At 34.4% G+C, this 22,173-nt stretch overlaps 1 protein-coding gene across 5 annotated transcripts in view; it reads left to right on the top strand.

Annotated features, from left to right (window-relative positions):
* Positions 1 to 22,173, top strand: part of ELF2 (E74 like ETS transcription factor 2) — a 95,071-nt gene that overhangs the window by 37,176 nt on the left and 35,722 nt on the right. For all 5 annotated transcript variants that reach the window (XM_056802710.1, XM_007496315.3, XM_003341417.4 and 2 more), the window contains exon 3: positions 806 to 971. In XM_056802710.1, the coding sequence (XP_056658688.1) occupies positions 806 to 971 (166 nt within the window). The remainder of the gene's footprint in view (positions 1 to 805; positions 972 to 22,173) is intronic.

Below are 22,173 nucleotides of genomic sequence, written 5' to 3'. Positions count from 1 at the left end.
TGGGTGCAGAATGAAGGATAATTAATTACTATTCCTTTTCTTGCTCTAATATTTTGTCAGTCTCGTAGTTGCTTCTGAGTAGAAATCTATTCCAATCATTTCCCTTTTCCCCTTCCTGCTTTTTATCAATTGCTTTAGTGACTGAGGAAAGCTGTTTCTTTAAGGCTTTATTTAGCCACTGACCTGGGCAGTCAGGTAGGTACAGGGATCCTCCCAAGACTGTAGGATTTTAGGGTTGGAAGGGGATTATAGCCATCATCCAATCCAGCCTTCTCATTTTACAGATAAGGAAACTGAGGTCCAAAGATGTGAAATGACTTGTCCAGAGTCATGCAATAAGTAGCAAAAACCAAGATTCATTCAATCCGGTCTTCTGCTATTTCTAAATCCCAGTTAGTGTTCTTCCTGCCACACCATACCATGATTTAGCTGCTAGGCTAATTCATCTTTTGGGAAAGTCTTAAGTTTATAAAGTTGTTTTATATTCTTTCTTCTCACCCTATGGGCACTCACAAGGTGATATTTTTTCTGGTTGTTGATGCTGCTGATCAGTGTTAGTATACAGATTCTTAGTGACTTCATCTTCTGATTTGTTTTTGATTTGTTATCTCAGTCTTAAATAAAACTTTTCACCTATCTACTTGTGAGACATAAAAATCAGATGATCCAGTTTAATTGCTTATTTTTAAAAAGTCATATTTAGTTTATTATACAAAATAGTACACACTGAGTACATAAGAATTTGTGATTGAATTCAGGGTTTGTGGACAATATGTTTGATTTAGAAAAAAATTTGCTCTTTTAGGAAGGTGAACAAGTTTCCAAATATCCAGCAGTGATTGTGGAGCCAGTTCCAAGTGCCAGATTAGACCAAGGCTATGCAGCCCAAGTTCTAGTCTATGATGATGAAACTTACATGATCCAGGATGTGGCAGAAGAGCAAGAAGTTGAAACTGAGACTGTGGAATCAGGTAGAGCTTTAAAAAATATACATTTTTTTTTATAAAGTCTTTTTGTGGGATTCACTATTCTTATGTAAATTTTGTACAGGGGCTTCTTCTATTTTGGAATCAACTGAAGTATCTACCTTATAATTTGTTAAAGGAGTTTTATTTCTAGACACACTAGGAAGACATTATATAATTTTGATTTATCTAGGACTGTTCTATGTCATGCACCCCAAGACCAAAATTATTTTCCACTTTTACTGTCCAAGGGTTATTATGCATCCTACTTTCCATACTTGATGCTCTCTTCTTTTCTTCATATAGCAGTAACAGGAAAATAGGTTCAGAGCTGGAAAAGACCTGAGAGGTCATCTAATTCATTGAAAGCTGAGGGTCAGAGAGGTTAGTGATTTGCCCAGGGCCACAGATGGATTTTGAGGAAGGCTAGCATTCAAACCTAGCCTCTTTAACTGCAGATTCAGAGAATGTTTCTTCCATTCCACTCAGAAACCCAGTCCAATACATTGGCACCCAATAAAGGCACTTTCTCATTTATCATGAGAATTATAATTGCATTTTTTGAAAAAGGGAGTGCTTTGGAGAAAAGAATGGTCATGTGTCTAAAGCATTTTTATGTTAGGGGAAGAAAAATTAATGGATTTGTCTTCTCAGGGATCTGTAGAATCATTCCCTCATGAATGAGGAAAATAACCCTCTAGAACTTATTTGGTATTTAGCAATTTATTAGACAGTTGTTAGTAGTCTAAAAATGCACATTAAAAAAATTACATTTAACTAGAAGATTTTATGCCTTTTTTTTCCTGCAGGATTTTACTTAAAGTTTTTGGTGGGAATCATGAAAGCAGAATTGTTTGAACCACCTTGCCATAATTTTCATCATTCCCCTAAAAAAGGATTATTTTTAATGTGGTATAAAATATAAAATAACAAATAGTAGTTCTTACATATACATTTATGTAGATATTTGTCAAATTTAGTCTAATAGATGTTTGTTAAATTGAATTAATTATGCTCCACAAAGTGTCTTGTTTAAAGAACTTCGGCATAACAAATAGGCTTAGTAGTTATTTACCAGCAAGTGAAAAACAGAGTAGGGCTAACTCGTTATTTTCACTACTCATTATTCTCACTAATAGAAGGCAACAAAGGTATTTATAATCCAAAACTGATTTGTATTTGTTCTTAGAAATATGGTTTTTTATTGATAAATGTTTAAGCAAATCTGATAGTCAGGGAATGTTATTCATATATGATAAAGATCCAACATAGGGAGAACTTGTAAGATATGTCATTTCTTTATCTTGACCTTCCTAATTCTAACAGCTCATTTCATTCTGGTAATAGATTATCTTTTTAAGCTGTTGCAGTATTTGCCATTTTCTAAATCTTTCTTATTCAAGAGAATGAATTGACTTTCAAAGGGCTTTCTCTACATGCTGAGTAAATGACGAGAGTTGAAATGTCAACAATATTGAATCAGTAAACTTGAACATAAGGTTTGTTCTAAATAATCATAGTTAATGGAATTATGTATATCTGAAAATACAAATGGAATGCATTGATGATGGCACTTGTCTCTCTTGAAAGAATTTTTTTTGTTGCTTTTACTATGTTTTTTTTTTTGAGGGCCTCAAGTTATTTTACCATGTAGGTGAGATTATGATGATGTTATTGTCCTTGCTATCATCATGATCATGGTTGTAATCATGATCGGTCATCATCTTGATCTCATCTTTATTGGGAGGTTAGATAGAAATGACTGGGGGGCAAGTTGCTATCTATATTTTTTATATTTAATCTTTTTTTAATTGCACAGGTGGATGAAATAACTGCTCTTTTTAATGCAGTACCTGTTATCATTGCTGATATTTGCATAAAATATCACAGAGTAGAGAATTGCCAGTTGATTTGTTTTTTTTATTATTGTTGAACACTTGATTTAGAGTTTCATAAAGAGGCTTTTGAGGTTAGAACTGGTACAAATACAGTAAAAGAGTATATGATTTTTTTAGCAGTTTATTGAAATCTATCAGATGCCAGATATTTTTCAGTTTGCTTTTGGTGGGATTAAAAATACACAAGAATTATGACAGATGAACTCCCCTTTATTTGCATGTGAAATGATTAGCAGAAGAGTTTAAATATATGAAAATTATTTATTTTAGTGTTCACAATATGAATGGAAATTTTAGATATGTAAGTATTATTTAAGATAGTAAACATAGTAATAAGCAAAGAAATAAAGTAGTAGGAATGAGGGGCATAAGTAAAATCTGTATGGAAAAGATGTGAGATGAAGAAGGAAATTTTGAATGAGGCCCTTAGAGCACCAAAAAGAGAATCTGTGAAGTTGAATGAAACAGACAAAATTTTTATTATTGAGGAAGAAAATATGGTCAAATAAAAAGGAAAAGAAGATAATTTCAGTAGTATCATGTTTGAAGTTTTAAAGAAAAACAAAAACTGGATATATTTGTAAAATTTCTATGGGTATCCTAGGTATTTTATCCTGGATATGTGAATAAACAACAATGGCTACCACACTCATATTAGAATCGCCTTGATAAGCTTAATTTGTTCCCAATGATTATTAATTCTTTATAACTATTTTAAAGGAGCTAAGAAAAAAATTAATTTCTTTCCAGAAAATGTGATTCATATAATCAGTTTAAGTGTCATTCAGGGATCATTTTATTTTTAGTCTTTTTCCTTTTCAGGAATCAGAAAAACATGTAGTATTCTTTTCAGGCAAGATGATAAAGTTTGCTTAAAAAAAGTATTGTCATTTAATGGGTTATTTAAAAAATTAATAATCTCTTTAGATTTATTTTACTTAAACAGAAATATAAACTACTTTAGGCATATAACTGACCAAGAGTCATTCTGTATAAAATTATTGAAAAAAATTAGGTTCTGGCTCTCAAGAGCAAATGAGAACTAATATTTATGAAAAGCTCTTAGTAGAGTGCCTGGCACATAGTAGGTACTGTAGAAATGCTTATTCCCATCTCCTTTTCCTCAAGTACTGGAATGTAACTTTATAAGGATATTTAACTGGCATAGATCAGTTTCAAGGTCATCTAATTTGGATCATAATTCATTTCTATTTAAAGAATCAAATGTTTCTTCAAGCGAGTTAGAGACCTGAATATAACTTGTATCATTTCATCACTTAGAGAATAGAAGTTATCCTCTTTTTCAAGATTCATTCTTATATATGTGTAAGACCTTAGGATCTGATCAATTTATGTGAGCTAAACTTAACATTTAAATTCTAAAAACTTAACTTTCAAATAGGAAATCATGAGTAGGGAAGGGGAAGGTTTTTCATATGGGTTAAATATTTTTGATTAATGGGATGAGATTCAGATAAAACAAGGTTATTTAAGACCTTTTTTTGGTAGATCCACTAAACTTTTTAAATTCAAGATTCTTTCTACACATATAATTTGGTTTATAGTCTAAGCATTAATACTAAATACTACTAACAAATAATACTAAAATAGTATTATTTAAAATTTTATATTTATGCTATTTAAATATTTTTATATTCAATTATTCAGATTGTCTACTTGGCTCAAATTCCTCAATTAGATTTTATTTTTTCATTTAATTTTATGCTATTTAGACTTGTCATAGAGGAAGTGTTCAAACAGCTGTTTTTCTGATTAATAATGATGCTGATAAGAGAACTAGGAATGTGATACTTTAATGATTTAATTCTCATTCAGTGTTTTCCAAACAATATGATTGTAAAACACTCCTGGCTTTGAAATATTCTGACAAGAGGCCTTAAATAAATAGTTGCATAGTTAGTACTGCGGACTACTGAAGTTGTCAGGTATTATTAGCCAGGGCTTTGTCGACAGAGTATGGGTAGAGATGAAAGTAATTTGGTAAATGTTAAGTCTGTTAACTTCTCTTACTTTTTTGGGAGGGGATAGGGAGGAGGAGAGTAGTGGAGTATGGAGTGAGGATGAGAATGGTTTTCTATGCAGATTTTTGGTGTGGTGTAGTTTGTCAGTGTTTCTTCTGGGTTATGCCATCCTTTTGAATTTAGAGTGAGAGTTAAACTGAAGCTGGGAAAGAAGGGAAGCCAGAGGCCTGGTACATCCCTTGTAGGATCAGAGGCCCTTACTGAATTTGGAGGAAGGGAACTCTTCTAGATGGTGCATTAGGATAGAAATCTTTTTGTACAACTACTATTAATATCACATAGAGGGTTCTGTGGAATATATGATTTAGAACATCTTATCATTTTTGTTCCTCTAAATACAGTATGATCTTAATATTTGATTAGTAGTTGTAATTATAGGCCATTCTCTTTCAATATTTTCCAGACTCTTATGGTTACTCAACAATATTAAATCTTAATGTGCCATTCTGTATATCTTTTGGATCTATAGCAATAGGTATCTACATCTAGATGGTTCTTTGATAGTTATTATAAGCCTGGTGGTTAGGAAGTCTTTAGTAGTAACAGTGATTATGAGTGTGAATAAGGAAACTAGAGATGATCTCATCTAACCATCTCATTTTGCCATCCAGGAAACTGAGGTACATTAGATTAGGTGCCTTGCCCAAGGTAACACAGAAGTAGCTGAGCTTGGATTCAGACACAGGACTTTTAAATCCAGCTAGAAGATGCTTTCTATTTTGCCAGTATCCTTCTTACATATGGACCAAGTTAGTTTTCTTAGTTATTATAGAATGCTCTCATACTGGTTATCTTACTATGGATTTTTTAGGTACAAGTCTGCCAGAAACATTTTTATTAATTTAACATTATTCTCAATCCAAGCATTTCTAGTTTAGAGAAATGTTCAAACTGACCTAGTTCCTCTCTCATCCCTGCAAAACTCCTATTCCCCTTACCCTGGGACATCTCTACCACAAGGTAATTTGAGGTTACATTTATAGGAAGCTTGAACATGTTGAACATAGAACTTTACATTAAAATATGGTGTAGAATTAACTTATTTCATCTAGAACAACAGTCATTTAAGCTTCTCCTTAAACTACTCAGTTCCTTCTTTGACCACTCCTCTCAATTTTTTCTGAATAGAAAGAGCGTTGCCTTTGGGTGGTCATAAAGCCAATATCTTCTGGCTTTGAGTTTACTTTTGAGACATTGAAGCTATCTTTTGTTTGAAGTCTAGTTATCATCCTTAATCCATTCCCTCCAGGCTTTTGTTTTTTATTGATCTTGACCAGCACACTTTCCTGAATTTCCTAAATAGTAAAGTCTGGAAAGGATTTTAAACTTGAGAAATAGTTATTTATTAGGATTTCTAGTTTAACTGAAAAGGAGCTTTTAAATATTCTTCCACATTTCCCCTCCTTTTTGGTAAAGTACAACCTTTTGAAGTAAAATCTCATTTTTGAAGTTGCTAAAAAATGGCAAGATATATTACTGTGTCAGCATTGGTGAACCTTTTAGAGATAATGTGCCCAAACTGCATATTCAAACTGCCTATGAGCCCCCCATATTACCCTAGACAGTGGAGGGAGGGAGTGCTCACATTGGGCATAGGGGTGGGGGGGGCATATAAAAAATGTCCTTGGGTGCTGTGGAGAGGGAGAATGGAGCAGCCAGCCACCTCTGGCACACTGTGCCATGCCTTTGTCAACATGGCTAAAGTCCAAAATAATGGTAGTCCATAATAATGGAGTTCTGTTTTTTTTTTAATATGATTTTATTTAAAAAAATATTTTTTCATGGTTACATGATTCATTTTCTCTCCGTCCCCTCTTCCCTCCCTGCTCCTGAGCTGACAAAGCAGTTCCACTGGGTTATACATATGTTATCAATTGATATTATTCATTTTTGTAATTAAGTAATCTTTAAAAATCCAAACCCCAAATAATATATCCATGTAAACAAGTGATAAATCATATGTTTTTCTTCTGCAGTTCTTTCTCTAGTTGTGAATAGCATTCTTTCTCATAAGTATTTCAGAGTTATCCTGGATCATTGCATTGCTATTAGTGGCAAAGTCAATTACATTTGATCATCCCACAATGTTTCAGTTACTGTGTATGTTTTCCTGGTTCTCCTTATTTCACTCCACATCATTTCATGGAGGTCTTTCCAGTTCTTATAGAAATAAAGCAATTCACCAGTTCTCTGTGTTTTGATTGAATCTAGGAAACACAAAATGGTAAAATGATAAGAATTATTCTAGATGCTATTATCAATATGCCAAGTGGCATAATAGGTTTGTTCATTGCTATGAACCAACGTACAGGAAGTAATAAATGCAGTGGGGTTAGAGATAACCTTGTAAGTGTGATGCCTGGATGATTATATGCAAACACTGTTGAGCATCAGTGGCTTATTTTCTGGTACTTTATTCTCTCAATAGAATCCCGGGTCTTAGTCCTTTTTAAAATAAGGCCTGCCACCAGCATTCTACTTCTTAGAGTCCTTTTCACCCAGATTTCTTAAGGAAAGAGAAATGGGTCCACATTCTTCCCCATCCTGCTCTCTGTGAAATCGATATTCAACCTTTCTTAAATTTTCTAAGAATTTTTAAAAGATGCTGTGGAGAAACAGTAAGTCAAAACAGAAATTAGATATATTCATGACATAATATTCAAGTGGAATTATTCAGCTATATGTTGGAGTTTTGGAGTTGAATCTCAGGTGAGAGAGGTCATGTATAGGAGACTGAAAGTAGAGATTTAGGAACCAGCCACAAATAGGTGGGAGTTGAAGTTGTGAGGTTATGATGGAGAAAGTATAGAAAGAAAAACCAAAGGACTGAGGAGTAAATTTTGGATAAAATCAAGAGCAATTTAATGGATAGAGAGAAAAGAGTGAACAAAGAAGAGACCCAGTTGGACTGTAGGTACCATCTTATTTCATTTGTATCAGTATCTCTAGTGCCTAGTACAGTGGCTGTCATGTAGTGAGGACTTAGCACATGCTTGTTGATTGGGCTGAATTCATCAGAAAGGCAAGAAAATCTAAAGAGGTTCTTATTCTTTTGTTTCTTTTGTTATTTTTTTCTCATTCTTAATCTTCCCTTATTAAAAACTTTCATCTGGTCCCTCATTCTGGCTGCTCATGCTGTTTATCCTGTTTTTAAAAAAAACTTCTAAATTGTTAAACTTCCAGATTGTTAAATGATTGGTTTGTACTTGCTTTCTTTGCCTTTTCACCATTTATTACCTCCTTAACTCACTGTCATCTGGCTTTTGCTACAGCTGATAAGCTTAAATTGCTTTCTGATTAGCTGCCAAGAACTAAGGCCAGGTAGTAGTATAATATGTGAAAAAGCCTGACTATGAAGTCTGATGATCAGGCTTTCATAGGGGTTTCTGATACATAGCCAGGTGACACTTAAGGCAGTGATGGCAAATCTATGGCATGGATGCCCAAGATGGTACACAGAGCACTCTCTGTGGACCTGTGGTCACTATGCTCTCCACCCCCTTGTTCCTTACTAGAAAGGCAGAGGGACTTGGGTGAAGCTGCTCTCCTTCATCCCCTGCCCCTCTGCCCAGCAGCCCAAAGGTAGCACACAGGGGATAAGGTGGGCAACTCACAGGCTAATTACTCCTCCCCCTCTCTACACTGACTGAGAACATTCCTCACTTCATCTGCCCAGCAACTCAATGGGAGTGCTTCCTCCCTCCCCTGTGTGGGGTAAGGGTGGGGGCAGGGTGCATCCAACACTCATTGGGAGGAGTGGCACAGCATGTGTTCTCTGGCACAGCACTCAGTGTGGGGATAGGATGGGGACAGGGCCTGGCACTCTTATCTCTTTCTGATCCTCAGTTTCCTCATACTGCTGGATTCTGTTTCCTTCTGTAAAACAGGGGTGATAATTCTTGTACTTCCTCTCACATAGAGTTGTGTAGAAAAAAGTGCTTCACTTTAATGAAAGATACTATTGTGAAGTGAAAATTCTGCATCTTGCTCTTCAGGGCTCTTTATGATCTAGATCTGCTTTACCTTGTGCTCCTTGTCTTCCACAGTATCATCTCTTTATAAAAGAGAACCAATCCCTAGTTTCTAGCCCTCTTTTCATTCTGTTATTCTCACTTGAAATGCTCTTTTCCCTAGGTGCAGCCTATATTTCTACAGCTGACTTCTACTTTCTTATATTGATATCAGATCCAATAATTCAACAAGCATTTTCTAAGTGCCTGTTTAATGCCAACCACTGTGCTAGGTGCTTGAACTATAAAGATGAAATAGAAAACAGTGCCAGATCTCAAGAAGTTTACATTTTACTGAAGTGATACAACATATAAATAAATAAATGCTCTTTATGAACACCATCAGAGAATTAGAGGTGGAAAGAACCCTACAGAGTAGTAAGTAACCCTTTCATGTTGAATGATGGATCTCAGTAATTAGTCATCATAACCAGTATTTGCCCCCAGATACTCTTGACACCAAAATCCAATGTGTTTTCTGTTTTTACCACATGATGAACTGAAGAGGAAAGAAAAGCACTGACAACTTCTGTAATTAGGAAAATATTGCCGGAAGTGGTGACACTGAGCCTCCTAAAGGGAGAAGCTAGGACTAAGAGGTAGAGGTAACAAATGAATATATTTTAGGCATGAAGACCACCTGTGCAAAGGCTTGGAGAATAGAGATGAAATTCCTGGTTTAGGGTTTAGCAAGTAGACCAGTTTGCCTAGAACTTAGAATGAATGAGTAAGTCTGGAGTTAGTTCAGGAGGACTGCATTTATTTGTTCATTCATTTAATGGATTTAGAATTTAGAGAATACCTTGTCCATATGATCCTTGCTTTAGAGATGAGGAAATTGAGGCTGTCAGAGATTAATTGACTTACTCATGGTCACTTAGGTAGTTGGGATGGAGTTGGGGTTCAAACCCAGATGCCCTTACTCCAAATCCAGGACATTTTCTATTGTACCATATTGGTCCATTCGCCTTTGGTAAAATAATTTAAATTATATTTTATCTTAGATACAATAGAGAATTGTGAAGATTATTAAGCAGGAGAGAGTAACAGTCAATTTTTTTGTTTTAGGAAGATTATTTTTTATTCTGAATTTAACAGGAAAAAAAAAGATGAATGTCTACATATAAAGCAGAACAGAAAAAGAGGACTGAATATGTAGTTTCAGATCTGTGCCTTGTAAGCCTTGCTTTTCTTTCCAGCAATACATTAGATATAGCATGTTATTTTCAAAGCTGTCCTACTTATCAGTGTTTTCTATTGAGCTAAGTAATATTATTTTGGTAGCCTTTTGGAAGGTGCATTGGAAAAGGGAAAGACTGGAGGCTGAGTGCAGTTAGAGACTTTTGGCAGAATTCAGCCAGGGGTAAGAAGAATTTGAACTTAGGGTGGGGTCTATATCAATGCAAATGGCATCATCCTGAATTCAGATCTTACCCCAGACATGTACTAGCTTTTTGACCCTGACTTACTTAACCCCATTTGCCTTAGTTTCTTCATCTGTAAAGTGAGAATGGAGAAGGAGATGCAAACCACTCTAGTGTCTTTGCCAAGAAAACCCCGAATGGGATCAGAAAGAGTTGTACATGCTGAAAATGACTTGAACAACTATATGAATGGAGAGAAAAGGTTAGATGTTGCATATGTAGATTTATTGGAATTTGGCAATTGATTGATTATTGGAGGTAAGGGAGGGGGATTAATGAAAGATGACTTTGAGTTTGCCTGTCTAGTGAGAGATGTTCTCACTAGAAATGTGAGGATATTATTAATTAGATTAATTTTGAATTATGATGATACTAATTTCAAACTAAGAATTTAAGGTGAAAGGTGATTGGATTCTGTTTTGGATTTGTTGAATTTGAGATGCATACATGGCATTTTTAGTTGGAGAATTGCTCAGAAGGAGGCTGGAGCTTGAGAGAGAAGATAGATCTGGATGTAATCTTCATATAGATGATAACTGAATCCAGGGAAATTTATCAATCAAGCAACAGTCAGTCATTAAGTGTCTTCTATTTGCTTAGGTTCTAATGGGAGAACAGCAAATATATAGAAGTAGACATGATAAATATAAAGAGAATGTATACAAATAAATACAGAGTGATTGAATACAAGTTAGGTTTGGGAGAGAGAGAACTAGCAGTTGGATTAGGAGAGGCTTCATTTGGAAGATGGCACTTGTGGAAGAAAGAGGGATTTTTCTAGATAGAAGTGAGAAGAGAGGTGGGAGGAGTGTGTGTGTGCCAAGACAAGACTGGAAGAAGAATGCTATGACCTGAAGAACTGAAGTCAATTTAGCTGGATCCCAGGGAGGGAAGGGAGAGTAATGTTGAATGAGGCTGAATACTATACATGTATATATGTATATACCTAAATATTTTCTAATTTCAGGTGCATCTTTTATTTTGAACATTTCATGATAATCTTTAAAATGAAAGCAATCTAGATTTTGTATTAATATAAAAATCTGTATTTAAAAAAACTGTATTTAAAGTACCTATGTTATTTCTGTTTTAGAAATATAATTGGTATTTCACTAGTAATAGAAGACTTCAGCACCAGTGCTTTACTGAAGAGCAAGAGTTTGGTGTGGGTGATTGTGTAGGTGTTGGGAGGTTCCTTCCACACCATTTGTTAGAAAATGATTTTTAGTTGGTTTGGTGGACATGAAGTGTTCTCAAGCCAGAGCATGGAGCCAAAGGGAACTTTTTTCTTTGTATATTTTAAATTTAATTCTCATGATGGTTATGGACTCTTCTACTCCAAATTTTAAAAAATTGATTTCTCACCTCTTTTTTCCCCCTCCTTCCTCCTTTCTTCCCCTTTCCTCCTTGTTTTCCCAAGGACAATGGGATGCATTTGTGTGTATGTGTGTATGTGAGTGAGTTGGGAACATTAGGAAGGATATAGGTAGAGCTTTCTATGGTAGATGATTTGGATATTTTTTACTGGACTAGTTTGAGTTGAGAAATACTGGTATAAAGGATTCCCAGGTTTTTCCCATTAAGAAGTTTTAGCCATGCCAGAATTGCATCCTTCAAATTTACAGTTGTACTGCTAATAAAAAAGGAAGAAAAATACTGATTTATGATTATTCCACTTAATTATTAGTTTGATTTTGGTGCTACTGAGATAATCTTGTTGGTTCATTCCCCATTCAAACCAGGTGGTATAACCACATTTTGTAGCCATAGTTGCACAAGGTAGACTAGGTAGTAGAGAGTAGGTGGGTAAGTTTGGGTTATCATTGATACATACAATCATTAATGATTGTATCAAGCTCATAGCTCTTTCCTTGTTAATGGTAGATAAGTATTAACTTACATGAAAGATGGCATATGAGGCAGGTAGGTGGCACAGTGGCTAGAGGGCCAGGGCTTGGAATTGAGAGAACCTGGGTTCAAATGTGGCTTCAGACATTTCCTAGCTGTGTGATCTTGGGCAAGTCACTTAATCCCATTTGCCTAGCCTTCGCCCTTCTGTCTTAAGAGTTGTTACTAGGCCAGAAGATAAGGGTTTACAGAAAGAAGGAAGGAAAGAAGGAAAGAAGGAAGGAAGGAAGGAAGGGAAGAAGGAAGGAAGGAAGGAAGGGAAGAAGGAAGGAAGGAAGGAAGGAAGGGAGGGAGAGAAGGAGGGAGGGAGGGAGGGAGGGAGAGAGAAAGAAAGACATGCCATTGGTGGACCATAGTAGGGTTGTGGCATACCTGAAACTGGTTATGGTGACAGGTTAAGCCAGGGAACAGTGTCTATTTAAAGCTGTTTCAAATAGCAGTTCCTGAGATTTATATCTCAGAACACATATCTCAGACAGAAGCATGTAGACAGAAGTCTTTTCCTAATTCTGCTAAGCCTTTGTTCTTGAAATATCTCAAGCTTTTCTTAATTGGAACATTTTTCTTATCTCAGCCCCACTGTAACCTGTGTAAAAGAGCGAAGGGTGGGAGATAGAGGAATTAATTTAATTTTAGGTTCTAGGGAAGGTATTTAAAAGGATGGAAGATTTTGGAAATGGATATAAAATACACTTTCAAGGGGGGCAACCAAATGACTCAGTGGATAGAGCCAGGTTTAGAGATGAAGGTCTTTTCATTTTTCTGTCTTGAAACAGATACTTAGCAGTATTGCTTCTAAGACAGAAGGCATGGATTTAGAAAAAGAATTTTTAAAAAACTGCTAAATTATTTCTTCCTTTAAAAATTATTGTAAGTTTTTGGTAAAATATTTCTATGAAATTAACATTAGTGGCTACTTTTTAGGATATTGGTATTAAAAACAGTTTTATTTGTTTTAGGTATCTATTATAAAGGAGAGGGTTTTAAAAAAATTTAGCTTTCAGTAAAATTATGATCAAGGGATCATAGATTTAAAACTTGAAGGATTCTTCATGTCATCTGGTTTAACCCTCTCATTTTACAGATGAGGAAACTGGGGAAATGATGGGGATTTGAAACAAGGTATTTTGGCTTGGCAGCAGGTTTGCCCAGTGGATAGAGCCCTGGGTCTGGAATTAAGATGTGGCCTTAGATATTCTCTGTTGTGTGACCCTGGGCAAGTGACTTAACCCTGGTTGTCTTAGTTCCCATATCCGTTAAATGAGTTGGAGAAGGAAATGGCAAACCACTCCAGTACCTTTGCTAAGGGTTGTGAAGAATGATTTCTGTATACATTCCATGGTACCTACCACCATATAAGTTTAAATATTAGTTAAATAACATAATACATTTTGAAAGAGCTAGCAAGAGGGCAATACCTTTTTTTAACTGAGAATTTAACATGTTAGTTTAGTTTTTCCCCATATAAAGATTTTCCAAGAAGTCAAATTTCTCTTTTTTTTTAGAGATTCATGCTATTTGACTTCATGGTGAACTATTTTTGGCATAACTTTTTGTCTTTATATCATTAGAAATCCTCCCTGTGGCACAAAAAGGACCATTTTAATTAGAAAATATTGTTGCCACAGGGAGGTAGAAGATCTTCATGAAAAATTGGGGATCTGAAAAGGAGCCCCTTATTCCAGGATTCCCTGAAGGTGAAACTGAGTGAGCCAGAAAGAAGACAGTGCTGGTATGTTAGTTTATAATTTATTTAGATTGCCTAAAACTTTCATTTAAAATCTTAAAAACAAATTGGCTATGCAGCTATATTTGTTTAAAAGGTGATATGGTACCTCTTAAAGGTAAGAGAAAGTAAATAGTAATATAGCAGTGCTACTAATTAAATTTTTTCTTATAAAAAACTGAAACCTTTTCCCTTAAACAGTTTGATGTCTTATTTCCCTCATTCCTAACCTTTATTTCTTTTTGTAGATAAAACTCCAGGCTTTTCTTGCCTGTACTACACAGAGCTACTTACTACTGAGCATCTTCGCCTTTTTCATCTCCATTATTTATTTCTAGACTTCTTGTTTATTCACTTGAAATTGTTTCCTTTTGACTATATCACCTTTCAGAATTGAGCCTCCTTGCAGAATTCCTTCTAATGAACTGAAATGTCTGGAATTTTCATTTTTTAGGTGGTCCTTAATTTAGGAATTAAGGTCATTTATTTTAGATCCTAGAATTGTTAGAATTATAATTGAATAATAAAATTATTTTGTTCTTTTCATCAATCAGAAGACATTCTTGGAGGAAAGATTATTTTAATCTTTTAATAAATTTGCTGTCTTATTAGAATTGACTTATTTGTAGGAAAATCTGAATTATTGGTCACCGCAGCATTAAGATGAAATTTCGGGGAAATAATGTTATAGTTATGGAAGGCACTATATAATGAAGAAAGTGTCTAATTTCTGAGAGTATTTCAGAATAAATTTTCTAAATTTTTTTTTCAGTTTTGCAAAAACTGTTTATGTTGTTCAAGAAACTTAAGATTTGAAAAAGATAAATTTTGGGAGGAAAACCACCTCTTTTAAATGGCATATTTATTTACATTAATAAATAATCAGATTATTTTCTTAATCATGTGGGTTATTTTAAATTTGGATTTTGGAATTTACAGATTTAAGCTAAAAAAGTAGTATACTTTATATAGTATGTTACTATATTTTAAGAAGGTAAAAATTGTGGTTTTTAATATGCTGCATGTTACATTATGACATAATGTCCATGTTCCTTATTAAAAATTTTCATGGCTTAGGAAATTTGCTTATTTATTAGAACACATAAACTTAAAGAGCTAAATTTGGTGACTTTTTCATTTGCAAAATGATTCTTTTAAGTTTAAGAATTCCTTTTTCAGTATTTTTACAGTATTAATTTGCTTAGCAAATCACTTTCATATAAGTACAGAGATAAACTTCATTCTAACTTTTGTAAGAATGATACCATAGGGGCAGCTGGGTGGCTCAGTGGATTTGAGAGTAAGGCCTAGAGATGGGAGGTCCTAGGTTCAAATCTGGCCTTAGACACTTCCCTGCTGTGTGACCCTGGGCAAGTCACTTAACCCTTATTGCCTGGCTCTTACCACTCTTCTGCCTTGGAGTCAATACATAGTATTGACTCTATGGATTATGGATTATGATACCATAATCCATTTTAGTTGAGTCCAAACTAATGATGTTTTTAATATTCCTTAAATGAAGAATGAAGGATTCTAGTGACTACTCAGATGATTCAGCTCTTCCCCACTATCATTTTTAAAGGTGTCAACAGTCTTATAAACCTTGGTCTCATTCAAATGGTTGCTTTAGTTCTCAGTTTTGATTAGTGTACTCGGATAAAATCACTTCATTTATAACTACCTAGGATTTTTCATGTGCTGGAAAGCAAAAATCTATTGAGAAATATAGCTTTATTCTGGTTCCTAGATCTAATAGCACAGGATGTTCCTCCTCTTTCTTTTGTGATACCTTGAATGGGAATTAATATAGATTAAGCCAGAATTTTTATTTCAGTTGCTAATTTATTTTACCATTCTTGATTTTTTCATACTTGCTTTTCTTTGAACATAAGGACTCCTTGAAAGACAGTGAATTAGATACATTTTAGGGGAAGGGTATTTTTTTAAAGCATCTATGCTAGAACAGAAAAATCTCTTTTTTCCTGCAAATTGCTTTTTCCCCCACCCTGTTTTGTGGAGAATTAACAGCTGCCAGCTATAACTATTTATGTTTCCTATGATGATCTAGAACTGACTTAGGAAATATGTTGGGATGGTATTTCATAATAGTGGGAAAGGTATAGTGGTAATATTTGTATATCCAAAAGAATTCAGAGTAAATTCAACTTCAAATTGTTTTCCATGACTAGGTTTCATTTTGTTGCCGAGGAGAGCAGTGACTTTCTTCGATATGTTGAAGTTGGGGAAGGAAGTATCTGCAAGGGTGTGATCTATGCATTTGGGTGGCATCAGTGGTTGAATGCTCTTCTTGGAGTTAGGAAGATATAAATTAAAATACTTTCTAGACATGCAACTCTGAGCAAGTCATTTAACTGCTTTATCATTCACTTTTTAGTTAGGTCTTCTGTGTGGTATGGACTAACTTTGTGATGATGAGTTTAACTTCTATAAACTTGTTTTCTTACCTGTAAAATTTAACAAATATTTATAAGCACTTAATATGTGCCAGGCACCATGCTAAGCACTAATAATAGGAATAAGGAAAAGGGATAGTTTCTTCCCCTCTAAGCTTAGATGAACTAACTATACATTATGGGAAGCTGAAGGGAGGTGAGGGGCTTGCTAGTTGTTGATCTTTAGAGGGGAAGCCAATACCAAGCTGATGGAGAATAATAGTAATTGTGCTCTCTACCTTAATGGCTTATGTAGAAGATTGAGGGAGATAATTTGCACAAGTTGTTTGGTAAACATGAATATCTATTGTTATTATTTTACAATTATCTTTTAGTCTTTGATAAAGTGGGGAAATTGCTCTTTGATAAAATTTTGACAGAAAGAATAAAAGCAGAGAATAATTCAACAATGCCACAGTACAGAGTGCTAGATAGTTTAATGACATCACAGAGTTAGAAAACTGAGATAAAATAATGTTTACTTTAGCTTATGTGTTTTGTGAGCTACATTAAAAAGCTATCATTTCTCAACAAAATTTAGAACTTTATTATAATTGGCACTAAACTTTCTGTTTTATAATGAAAGAGATTCATTATGTATAGTTCATTATTATAATATATACACAGGAGACCTGATTTGAAATGTAGCATAGCCAAATCTGTGAATTAATAAAGAATTTTATAATGGAATTTTTGCTGTATTTTTATAATTCCGGTCATGTATGTTTATTAATTACAAAAGGAAAGGCTTAGCTAAGGTAAACATCTCCTAGAAGCCTTCCATTCCCTTCTCAGTTTCTTCCTCTCTTCAAATGACCTTAATTATTTTATATTTATCTTTGTACTTGCTAAATCACCCCCAGAGAGGATGTATGCTCCCTAAGAATAGGGACTATTTTTTTTTTCTTTGTATCCCTAGTACCCACTACTGTGTCTTTTACTAAGTCAAATCAGCAAGCATTTATTAAGCTTACTATGTGCAGGCATGTTTGGCTTGAATTTTTTTTCCCCCCTTCAACATGACTCCATATTACAGGGAATCAGATACACTACCAGTCAAATAATAATACTAATAGCTAGCACATATAGTACTATAAGGATTGCAAAACACTTTTATATATTCTTTTATTTGAACCTCTTAACAACCTCATGCCAACAGTGTGAACTCTGACATGTGAGATGTTAAGCCTTTTTGTGTATGCCTAGTAATGGAGTGTATATTTATGATCTGAGAACCAGCCTAGCTAAGTTCAAATTGAAATCAACTATATGGTCTTGATTTTCCTTCACACTGTCGCTTTTAAAGATTGTTCACTGATCAATAGAGGGTTTCATTCTGTATACTGAATTAAATTCAAATTTTCTCAATACCAGATTGATGTATTGAGATATTGAGATGAGATACTGATCTCATCTAGAGAGAAAATTTTCTTTAGTGAACTGTATGAATCTCTATTTAGTTAGTCCTTCTTGATCTCAACTTGAAACCTACAATCTTTCAATTATTGCTGTTATTCTTGAAAGTTAATAGCCTAATAGCCTTTTTATTCTTGAATCCCATGTTATAGGCTTTAAACAGTGACACTTCGATGTTATTGAGAATGATTGGGGTTGGGGATGGGGATTCTGTAAACTGGATTTAAATTTCCTGACAGTGATCAGAAATCTTAAGTTCTGATAATAAAAAAAGCTAGTTACTTAAAAATTTATATAGCACCTTCATTAAAAAAATAACTTCAAGTTATACCACGATTACATATCTTTTCTGTTGCTGTCTATTGAAAGAGGTTCAGTATCAGGACTTTGATACATCTATCTCTTGCCTATATATTTTGGCCTCTGCTCATTTTTGATAAACTTAGATTTAAGTAACCATTTGCTGAAAAATCCCAAGCCTCTATGAATATCTTAACATTTTTGGGTTCAAAATTTAATTCTTAGGTTTTTAAACAAACTTCTATAAAATGTGTCTGCTATTAACTTTTAATCATTGCTTAAGTTAATATTTTAATGGTCAAATTTATATAAATGCAACTCTTGTTTCAAAGTTAAAACAATTGTAGGGAAATAGTAGTGTAATATTGGTAGTGCTGTCTATATAATTTAATATATGAACTTCCTCTGGGGGATGCTCAGTAATATGAGCAATTTTGTCAGTGATATTTATAAGTTCTGAATATTTCTGTAAGGATTCAAAAGACCATAGTAGAATATGATTTTATTTTGTGTTTTTCTTTCCTTACAGAAGTGTTTCTATTTTGCTTTCCTATCCCATCACTATGCCGGAGCTACTTGAAAAGCTCTATCCTGAAGCAGGAAGCATACCCTGTATTTCTTCTCTCCTCATCCACCAGCCTATATTTATTGAATATACCTGTTCTTATTGGTGTTGGTTTACTTCAGTATGATTATTTTGAACTAGTTCTCTCTTTTTTTCATTTTCTCTCTTTATTGGTTTAGCATTGCTAATCTTGACATTAGGACCATGTGTTCAAATCCTGCTTCTAGTGATTACTGTCTTGGACTTCAGTTCAGAGGAGGGTTGCTCTTTATGGTTTCATAGGTCCCTTTCACCTAAAAATCTTAAACCGTAAGTGCTCTAGTCACCTAAAGCCAGAGAGAAGGAATGTCAGCCACATTTCCCTCCTAATTCTACTTAATATTTTCAGAGCTGTTTAACACCTTACAGAAACTTTGGAATTTTCTGGTATTTTAAAAAATCATTTGTTCCTTCAGAATGAGACATTCATCTATCTTCAGTAAATTTTCTAAATTCTTTTTGGCATTTAACTTTAAACAGTTTCTAAATAGAACTCTCCATAGTCATTCAGTGTCACAACTAATTGACACCTTCTTAGTTGTGAATTAACACTTAGGAAAGGGATATAATTATATTATGTGTGTTACTATATAGTTCATAGGATCATAGGGTTCTATGACCTCTAAGGCTGTCTAGACCAAACACTTCATTTTTTACATGAGGAAACTGAGTTCATGTTTGATCATCTCTAGGAATTTTCTGGTATCAATAATGAACTATGCCTATTCACAGCTTTGATGCTTTATCAAATTATGGAGAGCCGACAATGGTTTCTTAAAAATCAATCCCAATAATGCACAAATTTGGGCAAATTCTACCAAGCTTGAAAGAATTATAGTTTGGTGATGGATTATCTATTGTCCAAGGATCAGTTTAGCCAAGTTTGGAGAGATACACAATCAGGTTGTCTGTAGGATTTTGAATTTCTTGGCTTTGTCAGATATTGCAGACAATCTCTACTAAAACTATGGAGTGATTGTGATCTGCAGCAATGATGAAATTACAAATCTTTGAAGTATTTAATTAAGTAATTATACCTGTAAGTCACGCATCATCAAGGCTTAAACTTGAAAAGTAGACATTTGGCAGGAGCTAGTTTCCCCATCAGCTATCATATTTGCTATTTCATGAAGAATTGATAACTTGTAGTTTTATCACTATGGTAAGGAGATTATAACTTCTTTGCATAAGATATTTAGTCTGACATTTAACAAGTCTATTAATTACTCTATACTGAAGATCTACACTAGAATTGTGGTTTGGAATTGATTCTTTTAAAGCTCCTTGTTCTAGCTATGTGTAAAAAAAGACACTGGGAGGTTATACCAGGCTGGAAAAGCTGTGAGTATGAGCTAGTGATGGCCTTTTGGCAGCATTCATTCATTTGACAAATCTCAAGTGCTTGCCATATGCAAACTATGTAAAGGCATAAAAAGAGGTGGTTTAAAAAAATTGGTACTTTGATCAAGTCCTTTGGTCTGATTTCTTCAAGGAGTAAGGGGTACAGAAGAGTTATTTTATTTTGTGATTAATTTCCATTATTTAAACAAAAGGGAGCCATGTGATTGAATCCTACCTTCAGGGCCTATTTTCTGCTGTGTACTATGGTACTCAGATAAGCTATAAAATGACCTTTAACATGATTTCCATACAGTATACCCAGCAGATATGTAACACATAATATGTTCTGTATCGGCTAGGTATATTATAGAGATATAATTTTATATTAGTCTTCATTCCCAAAACTTTTGCTTCAGAGAAAAACTCATATATATACACACACACACATATACATAAATTCATTGATGTATGCACATGTGTAGGTATATATGTATACACACATGTATATATGTGTACATATGTATACTTTATTTAAATTTATGATTAATTATTAAATAAATTCACGAATGATTTTTTTTTTAAGCTTACCTTCCATCTTAGAATCAATACTATGTATTGGTTCCAAGACAGAAGGAATGGTAAGGGCTAGGCAATAGGGGTTAAGTGACTTGTCTAGGTTCATACAGCTAAGAAATGCCTGCGGCCAGATTTGAACCCAGGATCTCTCCTCTCTAGGCCTAGCTCTTAATCCACTGAGCTACCCAGTTGTCCCCATCAATGAATAATTTTAAATAAAAATTAATTACAAGACAAATCAATAAATAAAATAATAATTAAAATAATAATTTAATTAATTACTTATATTTATATCTATATAAAATCTCCCTTTCCAGTGCCAATTTCCCAATTCTACTCATAGTTGTAGACCAAATCTCTTAGAGGGTGGGTGAGCACTTCTCTCTGACTTACCCATAGCTTTCTATTTTCTACAAGTGCTACCCCCTACCAGGGTGTTTACCACTGATTATAAACTAGGCACTTAATAGTTTAAAAGGGTATTTAGAGTAGATATAGCAAAAGGCAGATGTTAAAGAAGGTTTCTCTAAACCTTGCATATATAAGGTTCTTGAGAAGAGTGAAATCAAATTTGTACTGTAATAATAATGAGTCACACATGTAGGAAACCAATGTAGCAAAGGGTTAACTCCTAGCTACTTATTCTTAGAAGTCATTTTCAACCTTTGTGGAGTTCCCATGAAATTTCATTTAAGTATAGCTTTATTCTGGGCTTCAAGATTTGATTTTGTAGGATCCTAAAGCTGTCTTTCTTTGGTGTATCCTTGATATGTCTCAGCTCCTGATGAAGGTGCTACTCCAATCATTGCTTCTTTGAGGACACAGGTGTCAGTGGATGGGAATTTCATATCATTTGACCTTTTGAACTTCACCAAGTTGTTCTGTTGTCAATGGAGGGTAAAGAAACTGCCCTCTTTCTCCCCCTTACTTCCTTCTAAGCCCCCCCCCCCCTTTTTTAAACCCTTACCTTCCTTCTGTCTTGGGATCAATACTGTGTATTGTTTCCAAGATTGAAGAGTGGTTAAGGACTAGGCAATGGAGGTTAAGTGACTTGCCCAGGTTCACACAGCTGGGAATTGTCTGAGACTAGATTCGAACCAAGGACTTCCCATTTCTAGGCCTGACTCTCAATCCACAGAACTACCCAGCTGCCCCCTCTAGTTTACTTTTAAATTATTCAGTTGAGATATTTAGGCCTTCTGAGCTTGATTAGGGTGGTGGTGATTTCTTATAGTAAAACTTTTCTTGATAATAGAGAAAATTTTATGAATGTGAAACAGTATAGGAAAAACAGCTTAGGTGAATTTTTTTTAATAATCATCGAATTCCTACATATAAATCATGAATTGAAGATTCTCAGCTTTGAAAGTATATTTCAACCAAATTTCAGCCCAAAACACATAAGTGCATTTGTGTACATGTGTGTAGTGTGTTGGAACTTTGGCTGAAAATTGTGGAGGCCAGGGAAGCCAAGAGACAGAGATGTATAGGGAGCTTTAAGGGGACAGCC

This window comes from Monodelphis domestica, chromosome 6 (genome assembly GCF_027887165.1).
Source record: "Monodelphis domestica isolate mMonDom1 chromosome 6, mMonDom1.pri, whole genome shotgun sequence".
NCBI classification, from domain to species: Eukaryota; Metazoa; Chordata; class Mammalia; order Didelphimorphia; family Didelphidae; genus Monodelphis; species Monodelphis domestica.
Note: the sequence above shows the minus strand (reverse complement) of the source record. Positions and strands in the feature narration are given on the sequence as shown.